The sequence below is a fragment of the Dromiciops gliroides genome, chromosome 2 (assembly GCF_019393635.1).
Source record: "Dromiciops gliroides isolate mDroGli1 chromosome 2, mDroGli1.pri, whole genome shotgun sequence".
Taxonomy (NCBI): Eukaryota; Metazoa; Chordata; class Mammalia; order Microbiotheria; family Microbiotheriidae; genus Dromiciops; species Dromiciops gliroides.
Window position 1 is genome coordinate 290,605,122 of NC_057862.1, and position 22,966 is coordinate 290,628,087.

Consider the following 22,966-nt stretch of genomic DNA (forward strand, 5'->3'; position numbering starts at 1 on the left):
GAACCAAGTTTGGTGTCTCTAGTTCCTGTCCTTGGTCTCATCACACTTTCCTACTGTGAAAGGGACCGCAGTGATAGTTCTTTTAGTGATTTCAAGCTCTCATAAATTCTCAAAGGACCTCATTGTCTCAGACTCATGAAACTGCACCTGCTCCAGAGACTCTGGGCTCAGTATATGCAGACCTTTCCTGTGCTTTGTTCCTTTCTCTGAAATCCTGAAATAGGAGGAGTCATAAAGTACAATCTTCACAACTCTGAGGCACAAGTACTGCAAGTATTATCTTCCTTATACACGTAAAGAAACTGAGAGAATTCGTATACTTGTATTTATTTTGTGTTTTGTATACCTTTGTGGGGGTGCATGCTGTCACCCTCCAAAAGATGTAAGCACTGTTGGTTTAGAGACTGTTTCGCTTGTGACCTTGTATTCCCAACACCTAGCACATAGTAGGTGCTTAATGCTGCCTGCTCTTGCTACTGCCACCATGCTCGTTTCACTCCTTAATTGCTTAGACACAGGTCCAAAAAGGGGAGCCTACTAGAGGGTAGTCTGCTTGGCTGGTCTTGGGGCAGACTTGCTGCAAGTTCTGGCAACGTTAACCACATACCCACTCTCATGAGCATGTACATGCATATGCACACATGTACCCCCTCCAAAACAATAAAGGGGACAGGAGGGGACGTGACTCACATTAATGGAAGAATCTTCTAAACCACTACTGCTGCCATCATTTTCGACAAAAATGGGTTCTATTGGAGACACCCTGGAGATTTAAACAAAGAATTAAATTCAATTAATGGAGCAATCAATCCAGACGGACACAACAGATAATGTGTCAATACCTGTACTTGAATTGATCCAAGTCAGGCAATAAAAGCATCAAATAGAAAGCTCAAGGCATTCTGAGTAATGGGTACAATGTGTTACACCAGGCCTTCCCTTTGTATGTACAGACGCTGTGCTCTGCCCTTAAAAACAATACCATACATAGTCAGGACAGGGACAGGAATTGTTACCATTTCTATTAGTGGAATAGATGTCATTTTGCCTCACTCCTGGAATGGGCCCTGCTTTCCCTGAGCCTGCCCTCACCTAAGCTTAGCCCAGGGATAGTCACAGCTAACATCTTTTGCTGGGCTTTGTGTCTCTGCCATTCTTCCTTGAACCTCTTGGAAGGGTCTGACTTTAGGGCCTGTGGCTAATAGAATCCTACCTACTGTTCACCATCACTCTGGGCAGGTCTTAACCTCTTAGTTTTCTCACCTACCACAAAGGGCTGTTGTAAGGATTATGGGAAATAATATGAGCAAAGTGCTTTGCAAACCATAAAAACCATGCAAATGTTTCTCTGGGTTTTTTTTTTTTTAAATGTCATCAGCAAGAAGACCAACACCTTCAAGTAACGAGCATCAGTTGGTCAGCATCATCCAGCCCCAGTTCTTAATATGGGGTCTATAAACTTATTTTTTAAATAAATCTTGATAACTGTATTTCAGTATGGTTGCTTTCCTCTATAATCTTGTGCACCTTATATGCATTTACAAGCATTTTGAGAAAGGGTTGGGGGGAGGGCAAGCTAGGTGGGGCAGTAGATAGAGCACTGGCCCTGAAGTCAGGAGGACCTGAGTTCAAATCCAGCCTCAGACACTTAACACTTACTAGCTGTGGGATCCTAGACAAGTCACTTAACCCCAATTGCCTCCCCAAAAACCAAACAAACAAACAAAAAGTTACAGAGAAAGGGTTCATAGGTTTCATCAGACTACCCATGGGAAGCACAGTGGAAAAGAGGTGAAGAATCCCTGCCTGAGAGTTGCCTGGTGCACTGAGAGATGGTTACTTACCCAATATCACACAGTGAGACCCATCCAATTCCAAGGCCTTCTCTCTCTCCATGATGCCTGTTATCCTCATTTGTTATCCACATTTACTTAATTCCAGCCCCCATCCCCACCCCTTTCTCTGTTGTCTCACATTGGGCCATGGTCAAACTTCAGCTGGGAATATGAGAATTAAAGTGCATGTTGGCTGTCAATAACCAACACTAGTTGTCCAAGGGAGTACTTATCAAAGGAAAGTATAGTTCTCTGGAAATGGTAAGATATTAATGAGTAAACTTCTCATTTCCTGCCAAACCCAAACTCAACACTGGTGCAGGAAAAAAATGGAGGACTACAGTTGGAACAGGGAAGATTTGAGAATCTGACATGTCACAATATTTGAGTAGTTCCAGAATCCAATATGAAGATCATTTTTCTCTTCCCTTTATGTCTTAAGGATTTAAAATTTATTTGGCCTAAAAAGCATGATCACTCAATATGGCAGTACTCCTGTGTGGTGACCTCAAGGCATGTGTTAGTGATATTTTTGGGGGGGATAGCTAAACTGGGCTCAGCCCCACAGGTGGTCCAATGACAGGCAAACCCCAACTTCAGCTTGACCTTGTTCAGATTCACTTTTCCAGCCTATTTTCCCATGTGTTTACTTTCTCCATTCTGTGGCAACTGTCTGTCTAAGGCAAGGCTTTTTAAACTTTTTGCACTCACAGCCCCTTTTTGCCTGAGAAATTTTTACATGACCCCAGGTAGATAGGTATATAAAATAGGGGTGCAAATATCCATTTACTGCCAAATTTTTACAGCCCCCCCCATTCAGTTATACAATGCCATATGGGGTCATGACACATAGTTTAAGAAGCTTTCTTTGTTCTACAGTAGAATGGAGGAAGGCGTCTTATCAGTGGGCTACTATTACACAATTAGAAAACCGGACAGGTGGGGCCTCTTTCCATAATCCCTCATAATGTCAGATAATAGGTCTAATACCATCCTCAGTTGCTGAAGGAAGCTACCCATGGTGAATATGGGATGTCAGCTACTATTATTAGGATATCAGCCTAGTGTGTAACTAAGAACCTACTGCTTAAGGCTGGAACATGGGTCACAGCACATGTTTCTCTGCTCTCCCACTCTGGTTCCAGGATACGTTGTTTGAGTGCATTACTAAGAGGGCTCCCATCTTGCTATCTCGTGGAATGGTTCGCTTGATCATCATCGACTCCATTGCTGCTCTGTTTCGATGTGAATTTGGCATCCAGAATTCCATTACAAAAGCCAAATATTTACAGAACCTTGGGGCAAAGTTGCATCAATTAAGCAGTAGGTTCCAGAGCCCAGTATTGTGTGTTAATCAGGTATGAACCTTCTTCACCTACACACATGCTCAATGAAAGATGTTCAAGGGGGCAGCTAGGTGGCGCAGTGGATAAAACACTGGCCCTGAACTCAGGAGGACCTGAGTTCAAATCTGCTCTCAGACCCTCACACTTACTAGCTGTGTGACCCTGGGCAAGTCACTTAACCCTCATTGCCCTGCACTCGCGCATGCATGCACACACACACACACAATGTTCAATATCTGTGAAAAGAGAAGTTTTCTGGGGGGGACATAAGGGCCAGTGATAGGTACTAGTGCAATCTGGCCCGTTGGTCACATCATCAAAGAGAATACTATCAAATGGGTCTTAATGGGGGAATCCAATTTCATTCTATTTCCCACAGCAGATGGTATCCAGATCCCTATCTGTCCCTCAAAAAACCATTAACAGCTTGGGTGTTCCCTGCCATCATCAAGGTCATGCATGCTATCTTTCACCCATTGGCCTTTTAAACTAATTACCAAGATGGAACCCAATTTTATTTTCCAGATAACAGATACATTGGATGAGAGAGGGCTTACTGGCACCAATCTGGAGTAAGTACCATCTGTATCAGACCTATTTTGTTTAGTCATTTCTATGTTACTGTGAAGGGTGTCTATCCTTCCATTGGGTTAGATGTAGCAAAGTATAATCACTGAGCTAGCTCAGTTAAAGAGAAGATACTAGACAGAAGGCTAAACTCAGCAGAAAAAGAGAAACTGAAATCAGAAAATGTATGGGGATATTTGTGGTCTTTTAAAAGATTAACGTATACAAACCCAGCAGTGATCAACCGTTCCTATCTTGTTCTTTAGTGTACCTGAGAGAGTTTCTCCAGCCCTTGGAATAACCTGGTCCAATCAACTACTAATGAGACTAATGGTCAGTCGCCCATCCTGTGAGTTTTCCAGAGATACAGATGCCTCAGCTACTGGAACTGTTGTTAGGACACTGAGTGTTGTTTTTGCCCCGCATCTGCCCCAGTCCCACTGTCACTACACAGTCAGTGCAGAGGGTGTAAAAGGAGCAGAGTAAGGTGATTACCACAGCTACACTATTTTAGAAAGGTAGGAGAAATGACACCTATGAAAACCTTTACTAATCCGCACTTGGTTTTATATATATGTGTGTATATGTGTGTGCCTATAGTATGTATGTATGTATGTAGACATATGTAGACACAGACACATGCCTATGTGTACATACTACTAAGCCCTGTTTGCAAATAAAGCATTAACAGTGAATAACTTAATGCCATTCAGGTAGCTTCATGGTTTAGCCCAAAGAGGATTCAAGTGTTCATTTTAAAGGAGTGTTTTTTATAAACTAATTATTTCTTTCATTGACAATACAGCAGTAAACTAAAATTAGGGTTCTGCCCTTTGGAGGACTGAACACACTAGGCCACTTGAGAGATGTGAGCTGTTAGCATTTGAGTAAAAATCTGTCAATGTCCATAACAAGACTTATGACTTCTAGCCCCCACAGCTTTAAACTAGTCCTGAAATGTAAAAAAAACCAAACAAACAAAAAAGTCTTCCAGTGGCTCTGAAGGTGATATAAAAACAAAAGCTATATCATTTTTTTAAATCTTAAAAAGTAAAAGTTCTTAGTGACTGATGCTTATGGTTCTATCAAGTTTATATATCAGCTGGAACACATGCTAAAATAATTACCATTGTAATTGACATCTTCTGGCCAAGGTTGGTGAAAGCAGACATTTGTACATTCGGCATGAAAGCTCTCCTAAGTGTCAGCATATGTTCTTCCTTTAAGCTCTTGGTGAAACATTTCCCTAGTAGTTCAGCTTTTTAAATGGTGGAGTATGAGCATTTTACCTCCCAGAAAAGATTAGGTGAATGATACAAACTATTCCATCACAGCAACAAATCACTTCAAAAATATTGTGTTAAAACTTGTTTGTTTTTGGATGCTACAGTCACCTTAATCTAATCTAAAATTGCAGTAAACTCCTTTCTATTATCATGCACAAAAGAAATTAGGAAGGTCTGAACTAGCTTTGTCTTTTACTCACAGCCAAGTTTATGAGTCACAATTAAGAATACAAGTATAATGGGAAAATGTTCTGGTGTTTTCATATCACATAAGGCAGAGCTGTGTCATTAAGGTGAGCCACCAAAAAGCAAATGACTTTCCATACACACATTTATCCTAGTTTTACTCAGAAGGATCATTCCATCTTGACTTCCCACCTACATCAAGCTCCTTGAAGACATATCTTGTCTAGGATTTTGAAGAAATGTCCCAAAATATTTTTTATATCAGATCAGTAAATCTGCCAATGAAACACTGAAGCAGCTTGATAGAAAGGAGATTAAACAAAAATGAAAAACACTAGATTCAGACTTGGAGCGTTTTTTTTTAAGTGCCTCTCCCTTCTTGTCCTAGAGCTTTCCTAGCCCCAGTAGGCACAATGGTCTCTGCTGAGACTTTTTACAATAAAATTGCATTAGCAGGGGCAGCTAGGTGTCCCAGTGGATAAAGCACCAGCCCTGTATTCAGGAGTACCTGAGTTCAAATTCGGCCTCAGACACTTGACACTTACTAGCTGTGTGACCCTGGGCAAGTCACTTAATCCCCATTGCCCCGCAAAAACAAAAACAAAACAAAAAATTGCATTAGCTAGAAATTCTACAGTTGTCAGTCACCTTGTGGTTTGAAAACATAGTATAAGCCAACAATTTAAGGAAAATAAGATCAGTTAGTTCAGCTTAGGACCCAAGCTGAAGACCCAAAGGGTCATTTCAAATAACAGACTTTTACAAAATATAACTTGGCGGGTTTGGCAGACAAATCTTTCAGTAAGGAATTAAAATGCATGTGCATTGTACTATCGTAAGAAGTGAGACAAACTGATATGATTGACTGTGGAGTAAAAATCCTACACCATGCCTAACAGCCCTCCTCCTTTTCCCTCTCTTCTCCCCTCTCCCACCCCCAAAAAAGCTTCCTTCGTATATTAAGAGCTGCACTTTATATGGTCCATGTAGTTGCAAGGTGCTTTATATATACATTATCTAATTTGATCCTTCTAACTTTATGAGACAAGTACTATACCACTACTATTACCCTCATTTTACACATAAAGAAACAAGTGAGACTTGCCCACAGTTCTATAGCTGGTAAATGCAGGGGATAAAATCTGAAACTTAGTCTTTGTTTCATTTGGTGGAAACTGGAATAAGTTCCAATGGAGTGAGGCACTCTTCTCTGCCACACTGCTTCTCCATAAAAGAACAATCACATACTAATTCTGGTGTGTTTTACTGATTAGGAAATGAGATTCTGGCAGAAAATATTAAATACTTATCTATGTGAAAACAATTAATTGGACAATATTTACATGTTCACATGCCTGAAAGAGCATTATTATACAAGGGAACAACTCTTAAATCTTGTTGAGGGGGAGAGCTAAGAGAGAAAACAGGGCTTTTAAAAAGTGAATATTTGGGTAAAACCTTTAAATATTAGTGGCCTTTTTTGGTGAGTCCCTGATTTTTTCTATAAGAACCTAAGTTTGAAACGGTTCTGATAAATCACTAAGATTTTTCATATTAAAATCACAGGATTCCCTGTTAGACATTCTCTGCTTGTGAGTCACAATTTTTGACATAAAGAAATGTCAGCCTACAAATTTAAGGGAAATAAGGTCAGTGTGTTTGGTGTTTTATGAGCACTCATGCAAAAGCACAATCAACTTAATTAAATGTAGCCAATAAGTTTATTTTTGTAATTTTTGAGAAAAATGCCAAAGGGTCCTCCCTCTACGCACGATAAATAGAACATTTAAAAATAAGACCAAGGCACTGAGATGTAGCATATACATTTAATAGAAATGACATACTTCTGAAAACATGCAGTAAATCCCAGATTCAATGTAAACACTCAGCTTTGACACTACCATCAATAAAAAAAATGTGGTTGTAGAATAGCTATCAAGTGAAAATCTTTATACTGAGCTTAAGAAATGAAATTACATTTTTCTAAGAAAGAGAGCTCCAGGACAAATACTGTCCTTGTCCTCTATCAAGCAGTGTGGGCTACAGAAGCCATGATGCAGGTGGTAGATATGCCCACCTCACTGTTTCTATTATCTATAACCACAACTGACATCTCTATAGCACTCTTAAGCTATGCAAAGCACTTTCCCCACATGAGGTAGTAGCAGTGTTGTCCCCATCTTACATATAAGGGTGACTTGCCCAGGGGCCAGCAGCTAAGAAGCACCTGAAGAGAAGGCAAGCTCAGCTCTCCTAACTCCAGACCCCAGTGCTTCCTCCATTCCTTCTCCCTGTGCTGCCTGTAAATGTGGCTTTGGTCCTATCAATCAGTGCTTTCACTGAGCAAGTATCAGAGTGCAGTTTCCCCTTAAAGGGACACCAAACAATATGTATTTATTTGATACCATCTTTTTTTTTTTCAGTAAGTAAGCAAACATTTTTTAAACTTATGAAATACACAGTAAATATTTTGTAAAATGTTCTTTTGTCCAACTCTTCTTTGGGCAAAGCTATTTTTAAAAGGGAAACTGTGAAGGTGACTAGATCGTCATAGAGTCCAAAGTGCTACAAACAAACAACTCCTTGACCTCTCCAGATACAGGCCTCAGCTGCTTTTAGCAGCCTAGCTTAAAAACCATTGTCATCCTAAAAAGACATCAGACATACTCCAGACCTCAAGTATAAGAACTATGCTAAAATTCCTATCCTATCCCAGAAGGTCAGCCATTTCTTACTTTTTAAGTCTCTCTGCCAGATGAGATTTGTGATTCCTAGTTTATCTTCATATCTCTTTATCAAATACTTAAATCACCCCTCAAAATTCTGAGGAATTAAACAGTACAGGATCTCTATCAGCCTAGACTCTCCTCTAACCAAATGACCTTTGTAGTACAGTTCAATTCCAAAAGACTTGTATATATTTACTTTTTAAATTATCTTAGGGAAGAGCCTACATGATTATTTTTTTAAAATTCTAATCAGTGTAAACTTCTTGAAAATATTAAGTGCAGAGACTTACAATCATCTCAGAAATTAGTTTCCTAAGTAGAAATGTATAACAAAGCAATCTCTACAGGAATTATAAACCTTCAAAAATCTATTCTACATAATTCCTAGCAATATTTGTGCTCCTTTCCATGGATAAACCTAGCAATTACATTTAAAATATGATACTTGGGGCAGCTAGGTGGTGCAGTGGATAGAGTACCAGCCCCGGAGTCAGGAGTACCTGAGTTCAAATCTGGCCTCAGACACTTAACACTTACTAGCTGTGTGACTCTGGGCAAGTCACTTAACCCCAATCGCCTCACTAAAAAAAAAAAAAAAGATACTTTTAGCAGCACTCTGACCAGAGTTACTAAAAACATACCCAAACTGTACATTTGAGCCTATCATATATTGTAAACATACATAAGAACAAGTGCTAACATGCATTTTCAACAACAGAAATTCAGATAATCAAATGTTAAAAACCTACTGTTTAGTAGGCTATATAAACCCATTAACATTCACCTTAGTCAACCTACATCTAAACTTTGAATAACTTTGCTTGGTGATCTTTCACTGACCTTTCAAAGTGAGGAAGAGAATGACTAAAAAACTCCCACAAAATATGAAAATGGCCGACAACTCCCTATTTGCTCTCTCATTAAACACAGCAATATATTTCCAGGGAGTTAATCATCCCATAAGCAAATGGATTCTTTCCTGAAGAATTCATTAGAGGACAGTTTTAGGTATGACATTATTGTACTAGTCCACAGTAACTTCACCTAATGTTTCTCATTGATTTCTGGTGCTCACTAGTCACAACTCTTACACAAGTTATACTTTAAAAGCTCAAATGCAAAGACATATAGAAATGTTTGCATGATTCTTTTCTCTCCAGTGCTGGTGGTAAAGTCTTTTTTGTCCAAACATTAGCAAAAAACAAATGGGTGTAAGTATAAGAATATGAATATAAAAAGACATATATTTGGATTTTTCTTTTAAAAAGCAATTTCATAGGGGCAGCTAGGTAGCACAGTGGATAGAGAGCACCTGCACTGGAATCAAGAGGACCTGAATTCAAATCCAACCTCAGACACATATCACTTACTAGCTTTGTGACCCTGAGCAAGTCACTTAACCCCAAATGCCTCACCAAAACCAAACAAAAAAGCATTCATTTTACACATCCAATTGAAATAGCAACACACTGGTGGATTTGTTTGCGTTTTTATGGAAACCTAGGGGGTCAGGATTTCAAGCAGAATTTTCCATATTAAACTGTCATCCTGAAATTTAACCAAGAATAATGCAAAGTTCTCTGGTTTCACAACTGATTTTTTCTGATTCTTATGGTCTCCGCTGTTATGAAATCCACTTGTACAACATTCAAATAGTAAGTTATTGAAAGATGAAAGTCTTAATTATATATTTGCAGAGAACTGAGACTAACCTAAACTGGATTCTTTAACAAAGATGTAAAAGTAGGTCTAATAACTTTGTAAATTTGACATGAAATTCTACTTTTAAGTCTCTGTTTCCATCTACCTTAACTATGCCAAGGTTTTATTATCCTAGAGTGAACTGGACCCTCAGTTATTAGGTTATTGTTTGCCATTTCATTTGCATTTGGTTTTGATTAGGCAAAGGAAAGAATTTTAACAAGATGTGGCTGGAGAGAACAAAGGAAGGAGTAAGCAGTACTATTTTCTTAAAAACAAACAAACAACTATACCTGTGATTTTATCAATTTAGAAAACTCCTGAAAAGGAACTCTGGAATTTGTCCTACCAATACAAATTCCCCATTGCAATTTATGCGTGGGGCATACCCAGGGTCAGTCAGTTATGTATCAGAGGTAATGCTTGAACCCAGGTCTTCCTAATTCCAAAACTAGCTTTCTATCCACTGTGTCATGTTGCCTGTCACTTTCTCATGGGTAATGAACCATGTATTTTATATATCAAATTTAGATACAGCACACCTAGTGCTAACTCCACTACAAAATAAGATTTATAATCATGAAATCAAAACAGCTGTCCCTGCCTGTTTCTGCTATCTTTTTACAATTGGATAGAAATTTTCTAAGTACATCTGAAGTACATCTATTTATATACAATTTTAAATGCAAAGTATATGTTCCAATTCTATGGGAACCTGCCAGCTTAAATGCCATCAAGAAGGGAATCTGGAGGCTATGTCTCTAGCTCTGTGAAACATCATGGTCTCACCTTCAAGGAAAAAAGGTAAGAAAAGACCACATAGTACACGGAAAAAATAGTGATCACATAATAATGCTAGTCGTTAGGCAACATGAAGTCTTCTACAGAAGGTACAATGGACATTTTGATATTGAAAGTATGCATAAAACTGAAAAAATGTGCATATACAACCCATACAGACACAGAATCTTTGCATTCTGTTACAATATATTAATAATTATACAAAGACTTTTAAAACAAATAAACTTTTAAAGATAAAATTGCTATAAAATAATCCCAAAAAGTTTGTTCTCTTAAATTCACCAAAAGTATGGTACACTATGAGAAACTAAAATTAGCAGCATTATCACTACGTGTAAAATGTTTACAATTATTATATATCCAACTTCAAATAAATTCTCTAGAGACACTACAAAGCAAGTATTTTATAGTAAACATTTAAGTGCATTTCATATACAGATGACCTAGTTCTTACTTATTATTGCATTAAAATAATAAGAAGGATGGTCATAATCTTTTGTTTTTAGCCTGCTCACAAGCAAAAAGTTGTAGATTTGTTTTTCTCTAACACAAATTATAAATTCTAATCTTTGTGTGATCTTATCAGTAAGTAAACTCTTCTTTTCCTTTTTGTTTCACAATGCTCAGTCACTGATGATAGCATACAGCTTATTACACTCTCCAAGTATAACAGAACTTATTAAGAGTGACATGAAATAAGCCCTCATCTCATGGAGAGACCCAGGTGAGTCCTCTCTACTAAGTGTAGCTTTTTAGTTTACGGTGAAACCTAATGGAAGACGACAGAATACCACTTGTTGTCTAACCAGTACCTGTCTTTGGGTTAATATAAGCTGCTATGGTTCCAAAAGCACCAACCAAGACTGTGACACAGGAAAAGACAATTTGGAGGCTATGTCTCTAGCTTGTGAAGCATTCTGACCCGACACAGAATTACTTGTCTCATTTCCTCTTATGACCAGTTGTGCAGGCCCTAGTAAAGAACTAGGCCAAAAACAGAACAGAAATAAAGTCAACAATTTAGTGCAATTAGTGACTAGAGGGAAGTGTGACAGACTGTCTTCACTGCTTGTCAACCCCTTCATTCTACCATGGATGATTCAATCTTGGATATACAGGGGTCCCAGAAACACAATTTTTAAAGCATGGCTTAAAACATGACCAAGACTTTTGATCTGCATTGGCATAATATGATAAGGTGACAGGCTCCTAACACATGTATCTAGAGAGCCAAATTAAAACACTACTCGGGGAACCATGTATAAATGTGACAGCATTAAATGGACTGCCAGCAGCAGTGGAGCCCTACAACCACAGCAAGCTGAGCCTGCCTACACTATGCCACAGTGAAGAGCTGAGTTACTTCTGATTGGCTGTGTTTCAGTCCTGGGAATCTAGAGACCATCCTGTTCTTTCTTGTGTTGGTATATTTAAAATATCAGTGTTTCTATAGCTCATGGCTACTGTGATAAAACCTATTAGTAACAGAGCTCAGTAAGCATGGAAGATAACAATGACCTACAGTCTCTTTAAAAGAAGGAAAAAGTCACTACATTTTGAGTCATTTTATAGAAATATAAAAAAAATCAGAGTCCTTTGCAATGGAACCTCTAATCTACATGTTCCTAACCAGGGTGACGAGGAACCAAAGCTTTGAGAGTCTCAGTGCTTCTTTAATAGCTAGCTTCAGTCCCAGCACCTCAATGGGCTAAGTCAGTGTGACTGGCACTCAGAACTCTCGAGTCTGTCAGACAATTATTTCGTTCCTGCATGAAAATAAAATGGGAAAGAGTTATATTTTATGTAGAATGTCAAATGATTCAAGTAAATAAAATACTTCAAGTGATCTTAAAATATTACTAGAATATAAATCTAAAATTGATAGTTCTTATGCTCAATCTACATATGCAAATACTTAGACTTAATGTCATGTTAAGAGGCATCAATTACTATTAGATTAACAAAAACAAGTTGCTTTATTTACTTCTACTAAAGCAGGTACTTAAAAGGCTATTAATGTGTTCTAAGCAAATCTTAAGATCTAAGTCCAAAAATTATGGTTTTAATTGAATGTTTAATTGAATTTAACCTGCAGTTAAGAAATGTGCCTCTGATTAGTTACTTATTGTTGACCTTGGGGACATTTTAAAGTTAATTGGGACTGTCACTCTTGCAGAGAACAGAAAAACCAATGCACCTATGTATTTATAGGGTTAATGGCCATAAAGAGTAAGGGAAAAAATGGACTTGATATATTTTTATCATTTAGTTCTGGTATGGGCAGCCTATTTTCTCAGGAAGAAAGTCAGTGATTGAGTAGGGATAGTAATTAAATGAGCTATACTGACAGGGCACAATAAGGACAAATTCAAACTGAATATTTTTTTGGATCACGATTGGCTTTAACTTAAGACATTTAGCTATAATTCCTAATGCAAAGATTCCCAGTCATTCATAGGAAAACAGAAAGTAGGCCTGTATCAATTCTACAGAATCTTTTAAAAGCATTATTATTGCTTTGATGACATTATGATAAAAATTCAGGGGGCAGCTAGGTGGCGCAGTGGATAAAGCACCGGCCCTGAATTCAGGAGGACCTGAGTTCAAATTTGGCCTCAGACACTTGACACTTACTAGCTGTGTGACCCTGGGCAAGTCACTTAACCCCCATTGCCCCACAAAAAAAAGAAAAGAAAAAAGATAAAGATAAAAATTCAGACTACAAAATAAATAAATATTTCAAAGAAATGGGAGTGCGGGAAAAGATATATATGGTGCATACACTAAGACAGGAAACCACAACGTAGAGTATTTGTGGGAGACTTGGGCAATTCAACAAAGTGTTAGGTCTCAAAACAATTATTAGTCTAATGTTAGTCAGAGATTACCATGTTAGTAAAATATTGAACATTTTAAGACCTTAACTAGACAAATACAAATCATCGTTTTTAAATGCGCATAGTTACACAAAGTAATGACTAGGAAAAATAAATATAGTTTAGTTATATTAAAATTTTAACATTTTTCTTGTTAATGTAATCAATTTTTAAAGAATAATAAAAATATAACTGACACCTTGTTAGCTATTTTTGCAATAATTTGCCTAAGAATTAAGGGGTTTGGGGGGGGGGTTGAGACAATCTAATATAAAAATTATTTTAAAGGTATGGTAATTCTTTCATTAACTCCCTAGTTAAATATCTGGGGACCAGATCTTGCTGATGGTATTTATACATTTAAGAATATTATTTTAGGGGTCCTTACTTGAAAGTGATCTTCAGCAGCCTTGCCACCCATATTAAGAACATTCAGAGAACTGGCACGCTTCATGCTGCAACCAGGACACCAAACATGCAAGGATAAAGCAATCAGAACAACGGAAAAATCTAAGCTCTCTAAACACAAGTAAAACATGGTTACAGGGTGTTAAGTGTCATTGGCAACACTTGAAATAAAAAAAGACATCTTGGAAAAAATATTTGGGGCACAATTACTTCGGCACAATATTTTTTTAACAATCTGTTGAAAACTGACAGAAAGCTAGGATTTATATTAAGTCAGATAGTGAATGTACATTTAGTATTATAGCCTAATAAAATTAGTTTTATTCATCCTTCAAAATATGTTTATCTTTAGAAAACAGGCCATATCAGATCAAAACCTATTTTTTATTTTAAAAATTCTGCAAAACGATATTTACCGATCAAGCTTAGTTTTAAGCTATATTATTTCATGTTTATAAACTAACTTTATTTTTTTCAAATTCACACTTTTTCAATTTTTCTGAAAAGATTTTCATGAAACATCTGCTTTAGAGCTTCATTTCATTTTTATTTGTGGGATAAGCAATTCTATTTTATACAAATTATATATATATATATTTTAGGAAAATTTGAACAGTTCATATAGTGGTTATGAAAAATGAAGAATTCCGAATTTTTCTAGTTAGCTCATTTTTCAAACTAGGTCACTCTGAAATAATATCTACTTTAAAATTCTGCCCACAATAAAATAACCTCTATATGTTTTTTCATATATATGGTTTTACAATTAGATTATTGTTATAAACTATTATGTGTTTAAATATAGTGTTTTTAAGGACATCTAATATTTTTAAAGCTATATCTTCTATTTAGTTTTTTAACCTCTAAGAATCCACCACCTATTTCACATCTAAAATAGTTGATATTAAGGATCTTATATGTTTGAAAGTGGAGCCTTAAGTTCTGAATGTGGGGTATAATAATATAACCTATCAGTAATATTATTTTAAATTTAATTAGTTTAAGTCAGTAACTTTAAGACAGGGACACACATTTTGGAAAGTTAGCAACAAACCAAAACAGCAAGCACAATGACACTGTGTTACATTCAAAAGCCATGGGAAAGTACATTAACATAAAGTGACTAAAATATACCCGAATTACAAAATCCTTTTTCTATCCCCCTCCCTCTCACACAAAAGATACACCCCCCCCCCAATAAAAAGAATGGGGGAGGGAGGGAGGGAGGGGGAAAGAGAGAAAGAGAGAGAGGAAATCAAGATAAAATGAAGACTCGGCACAAGATATTTAAAGTTATAAACAATCTTTACTTCCTAATGTTTTGAAGCCGATGTTGCAAATAAACCAATATCAGAAGCAAATGATATCATTTACCTCAAGATTACATCATCAGCCAAATAGTTCTTAGGGAAGGTAGTAGTATAAAAAAGCATAATCTGTGTAACCATGAACCTGTTCCCTCCCCAATCTGAAGCTCAGCTGTCTTATCTACAAAATGAATCAGAGACTGGACTCAATCTCTAAAATGCCTTCCAGGTCTAATTGTATGTGACTCAAAGTTAAAACATTCTCTTCTAATACAGATTGTTTATAATTCTTCCTAATCAAATTGAAATTATTCTTTTAAACAATTAGGAAACACAAAGATCAAAAATTGGGGAAATAATGGAAAATGTACAGGATTGATCAAATAATGTTAAAATGAGAAATATTATATTCTTGGGGAATGATGTCTTTCTGACAGCATTTTGTGTATTGGGTGTACCAGTAAACACTACTCTGATTTAAGGGTTCAAAGCCTAAAATGTCTACAATTCAAAAATAAAAAGTTTAAGTTTGGGGCAGCTAGGTGGCACAATGGATAAAGCACTGGCCCTGGATTCAGGAGGACCCGACTTCAAATTCAGCCTCAGACCCTTGACACTTACAGTTGTGTGACCCTGGGCAAGTCACTTAACCCTCACTGCCCCACTTTCCACCACCACCCCCAAAAAAGTTTAAGATCAAAGAAATTCAACATGGTATTCCTTGAGCTATTAAAGCTGAAAAAAATTCAAGGCCATTTTAAAAATAATGTCAGTTAGCATTTTATGTATAGATTATGTATACAGTCAAGTTTATAAATATTCTACACTGCACACTAAATTACAATGGTACAGTAGCTAGGGGAATTAATCTACAGATATCACACACTGCTACATTTCTGTTAATTATGGATGCAGTAAACATAAAGAACATATAAGACTGGCTTCTAAATATGAAGTTTGTTAAAGCCATTTAACATGAGAATTTCCAATAATTTAGTACTCTGACACTTCATCATGTTGTGGAAGGCAGCACAAATTTTAGATGATGTCAAGCTGGAAAGATGCACGAATTGTGATAAACAGCTGAGGACCAGCCTTAAGTTCTGAGAGGCTCATCAACCGATTACAATGATGACCTTTCTTTTAGATACAATTTTTATCAAAGACTATCCACTAAGTCTTATGAGATTTTGATCTATATTCATGGAGGGAATGATCATACCTAGAAAATCAGAGATTTTCTACTACAGCAAAATAACTAAAATGTAATATTTTACATAATTGCACATGTAACCTATATCTGATTGCTTTCTGTCTTAGAGAGAGGAAGAGTGAAGAAGGGATAGAATTTAGAACTCAAAACTTTAAATAAAAATGTTTATTTTTTTAAAACACTACAGTGAACATTTAGTGCCAGATTCAGCAATCTGATTTTTTTTAACTTCAAAACATGTAAAAAACTGAAATAACTTAATCCAGTGATTGCCTAAAGAACAGGGCACAAAAAGACCATTAAAAAATGGTCATGTTCTCTGACCAATGGAAGATAAAAATGTTTAAAATTTTAAAAACCCTTTAAAATTTACTAGGAAACATTTTCATCAGTTTCTGGACAATCATCATTTACAAAAAGGTTGATGTTAAAATGCCACTTGAGTCCTAAATGTTTGTAAGCATTTAGAAACAAAATAAGTCAATTTGATTTCTGTAGCTTATCACCTTTATGGCACAGATGCCCAATTCAGTAGGAATGCATGCAGAATTGGAGAGGAAAAGAGTCACAAATCCAGATGTGGCCTTCACCAAAAAGCAGAAAAATTTGAAAACAGATTCTTTTCAGTTCTCTTTCTACCTTATAATATTTATAAAACTCATACCATTATACCTAAAGAATACTTTGGATATCTCCGCAAAGCAGAATGGACTTTAGACAGAGTTAAAGCACTTAGCACTGTCTCATCTATACACTGTTCTAGTGAGGGAAGAGAACAAGAAAGAAAATATGCCAAAACACAAGTTTTAGTAGCCACCTGAAGTTTGAACCCCTATGTAGAAAATATTCTAAAGACAAACAGGGTTCACAAATTTCTCAGACCCCATCATCTCTTCTCCCAGAGAAAGTGTGCTCTCCAGAGTATATCACCACACAACGAGATAAAAATGCTCCCAAACCCATAAGGCAAATAAAAAGCTATCATGCTTGTTTAATACTCTAGATGTCTCAATAGCTATCACATGAATGCCTAATTATGAAATAAATACATCCTCAGAAATGGAGCCTAAAAAAGCAGACTAATTTTACACCTAGTCTTACATATTGATAGAATCAGAAACTAACAAATTACCATTATATTCACTGTAAATGCACTTCTGAAACTTTAGAATTATATGCCAATAAATAAAAGAAATCAGGCTGAAAATTAATTTTTTTAAGAAATTAGCTAAATAGCAAATTAATGCATCAGAGTGAATTATAATAATGATCCTTTATTGACTTGTGCTTATCCAAATGAAGACCACTTAGCCTTAAGATGAGTAGAATTCACTTTCTAAATACAGTTACTTAGAAAATATAAAAATATCAAGGCAACCATCATAGAAGATGCTAAAACTATAAATTATAAACAATAGAACAATATGGTAAATACAGCTGCCATTAAAAATCCTTTGGACAACATGGTAAGTTACATTAGTCATGTGGCAGTTTACCAACTAGTAAGTAAAAGGATGTCAACTTTGGGAATATCAAAATAGGAACAAATTTATTTGCCTCCTGTAAAGCACATTATGTTAAGACTACCAGTGGATGAAACAGAATTTTGTCACTCAAAAACATTTGATACCTTTGTCCACCAAACTGAACCATAACCTCTGAAATATATGAGTTTCTCAAGATTAATTAGTTAAGCATTTGAAACAAATATCTGTGGGTTTTAGAATCCCTGAGAAAAATCTTCCAGCATGCCACCCTGCAATCAAAACTTAAGCCCAGGAAAAAAAAAAAACTTAAGGCCAGGGCAGCTAGGTGGCACAGTGGATAAAGCACCAGCCCTGGATTCAGGAGGACCTGAGTTCAAAACTGGCCTCAGACACTTGATACTTACTAGCTGTGTGACCCTGGGCAAGTCACTTAACCCTCATTGCCCTGCAAAAAAAAAACCCAAAAAACAAAACAAAACTTAAACCCTCTCTACCACCACCACCTCTTCCTTTCTGAATCCATTTGGTGTGTGCTATAGCTTTTTAAAGTGGAAGCTCAATTATCTGCTATGTGACAGTAGTTAGCTACATAATAGCTTTAATTAAATCACTATATGGGAAGATATAGTATCAAAATTATGCTAATGATTAAAAAGGTAGTTTAAAGTAACTTAATAGTTTAAGTATCCTAATATTAAACTGACATTTCACTGCTTAAAGCTAAAGGGCATCGATATTAAATGTTTAACTTGCCCAAAATTATTTTTCTATAACATCCTTCCAAAGACCTGTTCTCTCTAGCCATCTAAATGGGCACTTTTTAAAGTAGGATACTGGGGCAGCTAGGTGGTACAGTGGATAGAGCACTGGCCCTGGAGTCAGGAGGACCTGAGTTCAAATCCAGCCTCAGACACTTGACACTTACTAGCTGTGTGACCCTGGGCAAGTCACTTAACCCCAATTGCCTCACCAAAAACTAACTAAATAAATAAATAAAGTAGGATATCAATTTAATAATAGTTCTCAATCTTCAGAGGGATATGTGATGTTAAAACTACCAAATCTTTCAATTAATAAACACATATTAAAATGTTTTCCAGACGATTGTGTGTGAGGAAGTTTGTAGCTACCAAGAAAAATGACCTTGGCCACTGTTTACAAGATGGATAAAAGGGGGGCAAGTATCAGCATAGCTAGGAAAATATAATTACCCAGGATTCTTTGGTTCACTGTCTCGTGAACTTCCTCCCTTCAGCTTTCTAACCAGCTTCTCACTGCTTCGTCTAATTGAAGCCCGAAGTTTGCTAAAGGAACCACTGCGCTTTAAAGATCCAGTGCCATCCTGAAAAAGATGTGAACAAATGTGAAGCTGCCAAGGGTTCCACCCTTCCAAGCCTCCCACAGCTAAAGCTGAATGAAAAGATTTCATTCCACTATTAAGTTGTTCTCAGTTGTTGCTGGTAATAGTCACTATTTCCTATCAGTTTTCTAAATGATTTACTTCATTTGCAAATAGACTTTTAACACCTGACAAATCTAACTATTTTAGTGAGTAATGGTAATCCTTGATCCAGAAAACACTATAACATAAAAAAGCTCATTCACACCAAAATAATGACACCTAAAGAGAAAAATTAAGGACATTTCTGTATTGAGACAGAAAGGACAATACATACAAATTATAAAAGAAATAAGGAAGCTTCTAGGAATACCATCAAAACAAAATTCCACTTTAATTAAAATGTAGTCAACTAGGTCCAGCAAATGATGTAACACTTAAGACATTTAGGCCTGGTATAATTAAATTACTTTTAATACCTTCATCCAAATAAAATACTCATCTCATGTGCAATAATCATTTAGTGAACCTTATAGAATGATTTTGTTAAATATAGATTATGAATGCTGTTTTCCCCCAAAAAACTCATTGTGGATACGAACAGTAAATTCGCTTTCACATATAACATGGAAAGATCAAATCTAATCATGATTTAGTCATTTTTGCATAATTAAACTCGCACTATCTTCTTTCTACCTTTTGGGTATGGAAACCAAAACCACATAGCAAAGACTTGATTTTTATTCACAAAATCAATCATTTAGTAAGTTTTAGCAGTAACTATCTGCTACTTCTAGAAGCCAGAGTTTTGCATGAAAGGAAGAAAGAGTACTACGAAGCAGACAGACACCAAGACGCGGGTCAGTTGGAGTGAGTTTATTAGAAGTTAGAAAGACAAAGATACACAAATCACTGAACACTTAAAGATTAGTAGAGAAAAGCATATTTGCCAAAATTTCACACAAAGACTAAACAGCAATGCTACTTTAGAATAATCATAAGTGAAGACATCCAGAGTTCCATATTGATGTTAACCAAGTTATAAGTCTCTAAATACAATTTAAAGCACTTGGAGCACATGCCTTACTTTTACAGTTTAGTAATTCTCAAAAGGTCACCATCATGCCATTTGAATAATACTTTGTGTGATACTTTTAACTACCTTTTTTTCATAGTGAACAGCTAGTCGTTCTTACTTTTTTTTTTAACTCATGTTACACGGTAAATGGTTTTATTAACACATTTTGTAGTACTAAATACCTATCTGGCAAAGCTACACATGTACAGAAATAAACCTCCAAAGAGAACAACAGCACTGAAAGGAAGGGCCAGTATACACAGAAGTGTAGCTCTGACAAGAATCATAGAGGTTTGCTAAAAGCACAGCAGTCAGTACTGGAGAGAGAAGTTAAAGCTTGACGATGGAGCACGCCCGTCATGCAGGAGACAGTATAAGAATCACAAAAGGCATCTAGGCCTGTTAGACAGAAATGAAGAAAGAAAATCTGAATGAAACTGTTTAAAAATTTTATTGTCAATAGTTTTCTACTTAAAATAGCTTTGTTTACAGTATTTCTAGGTCATAAAAATCTTTAATTCTTAAAAAGGTATTTGGAATTACTTTCACCTATTATGGATGTCTTAATATTAAATAGGCATGCTATTGTTTATAGTTTTAATTAGTTAACTCCTAACATCAAAATAAAAGTAAAACATTTTAGTGTATGTTAGAAAATTTTCTAAAAATAAAATTCTGCAAATAATCATACTTAAGAGTCAGTTGGCAATGAAAAAAATGCTATGATCTAAAAATTAAAAATCTAAAAATACAAAAGGTGCATTCATTTAAGTTTTAACTTTTGTCAGAAATAATTTCTTAGCCTATTCATTACAACAAGGGATAAAATGGTTATATTCTTTAAGAAACTAACAGGCAAAATGACATCTCTAGGAAACAAAGTTCCACTGATTGAAATTTCTATGGCGCATTTTAAAAGATGAATATACAACTGATAAAATATAATGCACTATGAAATTAGAATTTCCAAAGGAAGAAATGTGTCATTGGTCTCTATAATGGAAGCAAGACAGTCTAGTGCAAAAAGCCCTAGACACAATCAAGAGACCTGAATTCATTTGCTAGCTCTGACTCACCATGGAACGTTGAGCAAGTCATTTAACCAGCCCGAGCTTCATTTTCCTCATCTTTAAAATGGAAAAATAAAACTTGTTACCAACTCCCCAAGGATGTTGGAAGGACAAGAAACAAAAGTAAAGCTCTTGCTGTTTGTCAGGAAAAGGGTTCTACTTTAATTTTAAAGTATTACATAAACAATATTCTAATTCAGTCACCTTTTTAAAAGAGCTGAACCTTGAAGTAGTCCTATTTCTAACGTTTCAGAACTAGATGTTCAACAGCATATGTGAACAGCATTCTCCTCTTCTGAAAAAGCACTCCATTTGGGAGAAAAGAACTTAGTGTTTAAAGAGTGCTAACCTGAAAGGCTCTCAGTAGTCTTGGTTGAAGTGTCCTTGTACTACTACTACTCTGTCATTTTCGCATAAACTAACAAATCCCTACCCTTTAGTGAAGTTGTACTTGCTTATATCTGGGATTTTACATCTAAGACTACTGGTTAGGGACCTATGATACAGTCAATGCATCTAGCATTTCATTGCCTGGAAATGTCTATTTATTGGCACTTTATTTATAACATAATTATAACTGATGTCCTGAAGAGCCTTCAGAAGGTACTTTACAAACTGAAAACACTACAGGAATGTAAACTAATATTATGACTCAAACATGTGTGTGTATACAACCTATATCAAAATGTTAGATATACAAAGTTACATTCCAAGTGTTTGATGCTAAGTAGGTGATTGTCAGTGAACACTAGATAAATAATTATGACCAAATACCTTGAATTCTAAATAAAAACTCTAGAAATGTTGCCTTTCATCTGTCTAGAAAATTACTAAAACAAGGGAAATCTATTAACCAGAATATGTTAGTCAGAAACAAACCCCAGATAACATTGGGTATTAGGATATATTGTACTAAATTTCATTTTTAGGTTTTCTGCCTCTGCCCCAACCCCACCCCCTCCCTGGACATAATTACAAAAGGAAATGTAAATAAGAAATTGTGGGTGCTTAACTTCCAGTTCTGATAACTAAATGAAAGATAACACTTTGAGCTTATGTAGAATATTTTAAATAGAATTCAGCATGTTCAACTGTAATTATTTATCTAACATTCATGGTAAGGCAAGTCTGGAAGAATAAGCTTTAAACATAATCATTCAATTTTATTTATAAACCATCCAAAAGGACTGCCCCACATTACTAATATGCATAAATGGTCTGTGATATACATGTACATATTTATGTGAAACACAAGACCACTCTTTCAAGAAAGTCCAACTATACACTCAAGAGTTTAAAAGTAACTCTAATCAAGAATATTTACATACTGCTCTGAGAGGTTCAGAAACATGAAAAACTGAAAAAGCAAAATAAGCTTGTCTTTTAAGTGATTGCCTTTCAGGACTTTTTTCAACCAAGCTACATTTTAAATAAGCAATTATATTCTCAAGATTAAAAGTCATTCAACTCAATAATGAGATTTACTTTAAATTTATAAATCTCACAGAATGAGATATGTACCTTCTTAAACAAAGGAACTATTATTACAGTGTTAAAACTTTGGGTTTAAATCTCAGAATTTGCTCAATGATATTTCTTTTCATATTTTTGAAGAGTATATAATTCATCTCTATGTAAGTAGGTGAAATCAAAGTATTCACATGCATAATTAATTTTATGTTGTGATTTCCATTCTTTGACCATACACAAGCCATTTGTTTGCATTCTGTCTGTATA

At 35.8% G+C, this 22,966-nt stretch overlaps 2 protein-coding genes across 13 annotated transcripts in view; one reads left to right on the forward strand and one right to left on the reverse strand.

Annotated features, from left to right (window-relative positions):
• XRCC3 (X-ray repair cross complementing 3) overlaps positions 1 to 4,451 on the forward strand; it is a 51,712-nt gene extending 47,261 nt beyond the window's left edge. For all 3 annotated transcript variants that reach the window (XM_043982618.1, XM_043982620.1, XM_043982619.1), the window contains 3 exons: positions 2,981 to 3,193; positions 3,707 to 3,753; positions 4,015 to 4,451. In XM_043982618.1, the coding sequence (XP_043838553.1) occupies positions 2,981 to 3,193; positions 3,707 to 3,753; positions 4,015 to 4,234 (480 nt within the window). In that variant the 3' untranslated portion in view covers positions 4,235 to 4,451. The remainder of the gene's footprint in view (positions 1 to 2,980; positions 3,194 to 3,706; positions 3,754 to 4,014) is intronic.
• Positions 1 to 22,966, reverse strand: part of KLC1 (kinesin light chain 1) — a 73,417-nt gene that overhangs the window by 1,514 nt on the left and 48,937 nt on the right. For 2 of the 10 annotated variants that reach the window (XM_043982608.1, XM_043982607.1), the window contains exons 14-16: positions 18,954 to 19,084; positions 13,716 to 13,782; positions 7,033 to 12,217 (exon numbers count right to left, since the gene is read on the reverse strand). In XM_043982608.1, coding sequence (XP_043838543.1) covers positions 12,152 to 12,217; positions 13,716 to 13,782; positions 18,954 to 19,084 — 264 coding nt within the window. In that variant the 3' untranslated portion in view covers positions 7,033 to 12,151. Of the gene's footprint in view, positions 1 to 690; positions 764 to 7,032; positions 12,218 to 13,715; positions 13,783 to 18,953; positions 19,085 to 19,942; positions 20,559 to 21,235; positions 21,287 to 22,966 lie in introns of those variants that run through there. The other 8 variants (XM_043982611.1, XM_043982610.1, XM_043982613.1 and 5 more) reach the window with 5 other exon arrangements.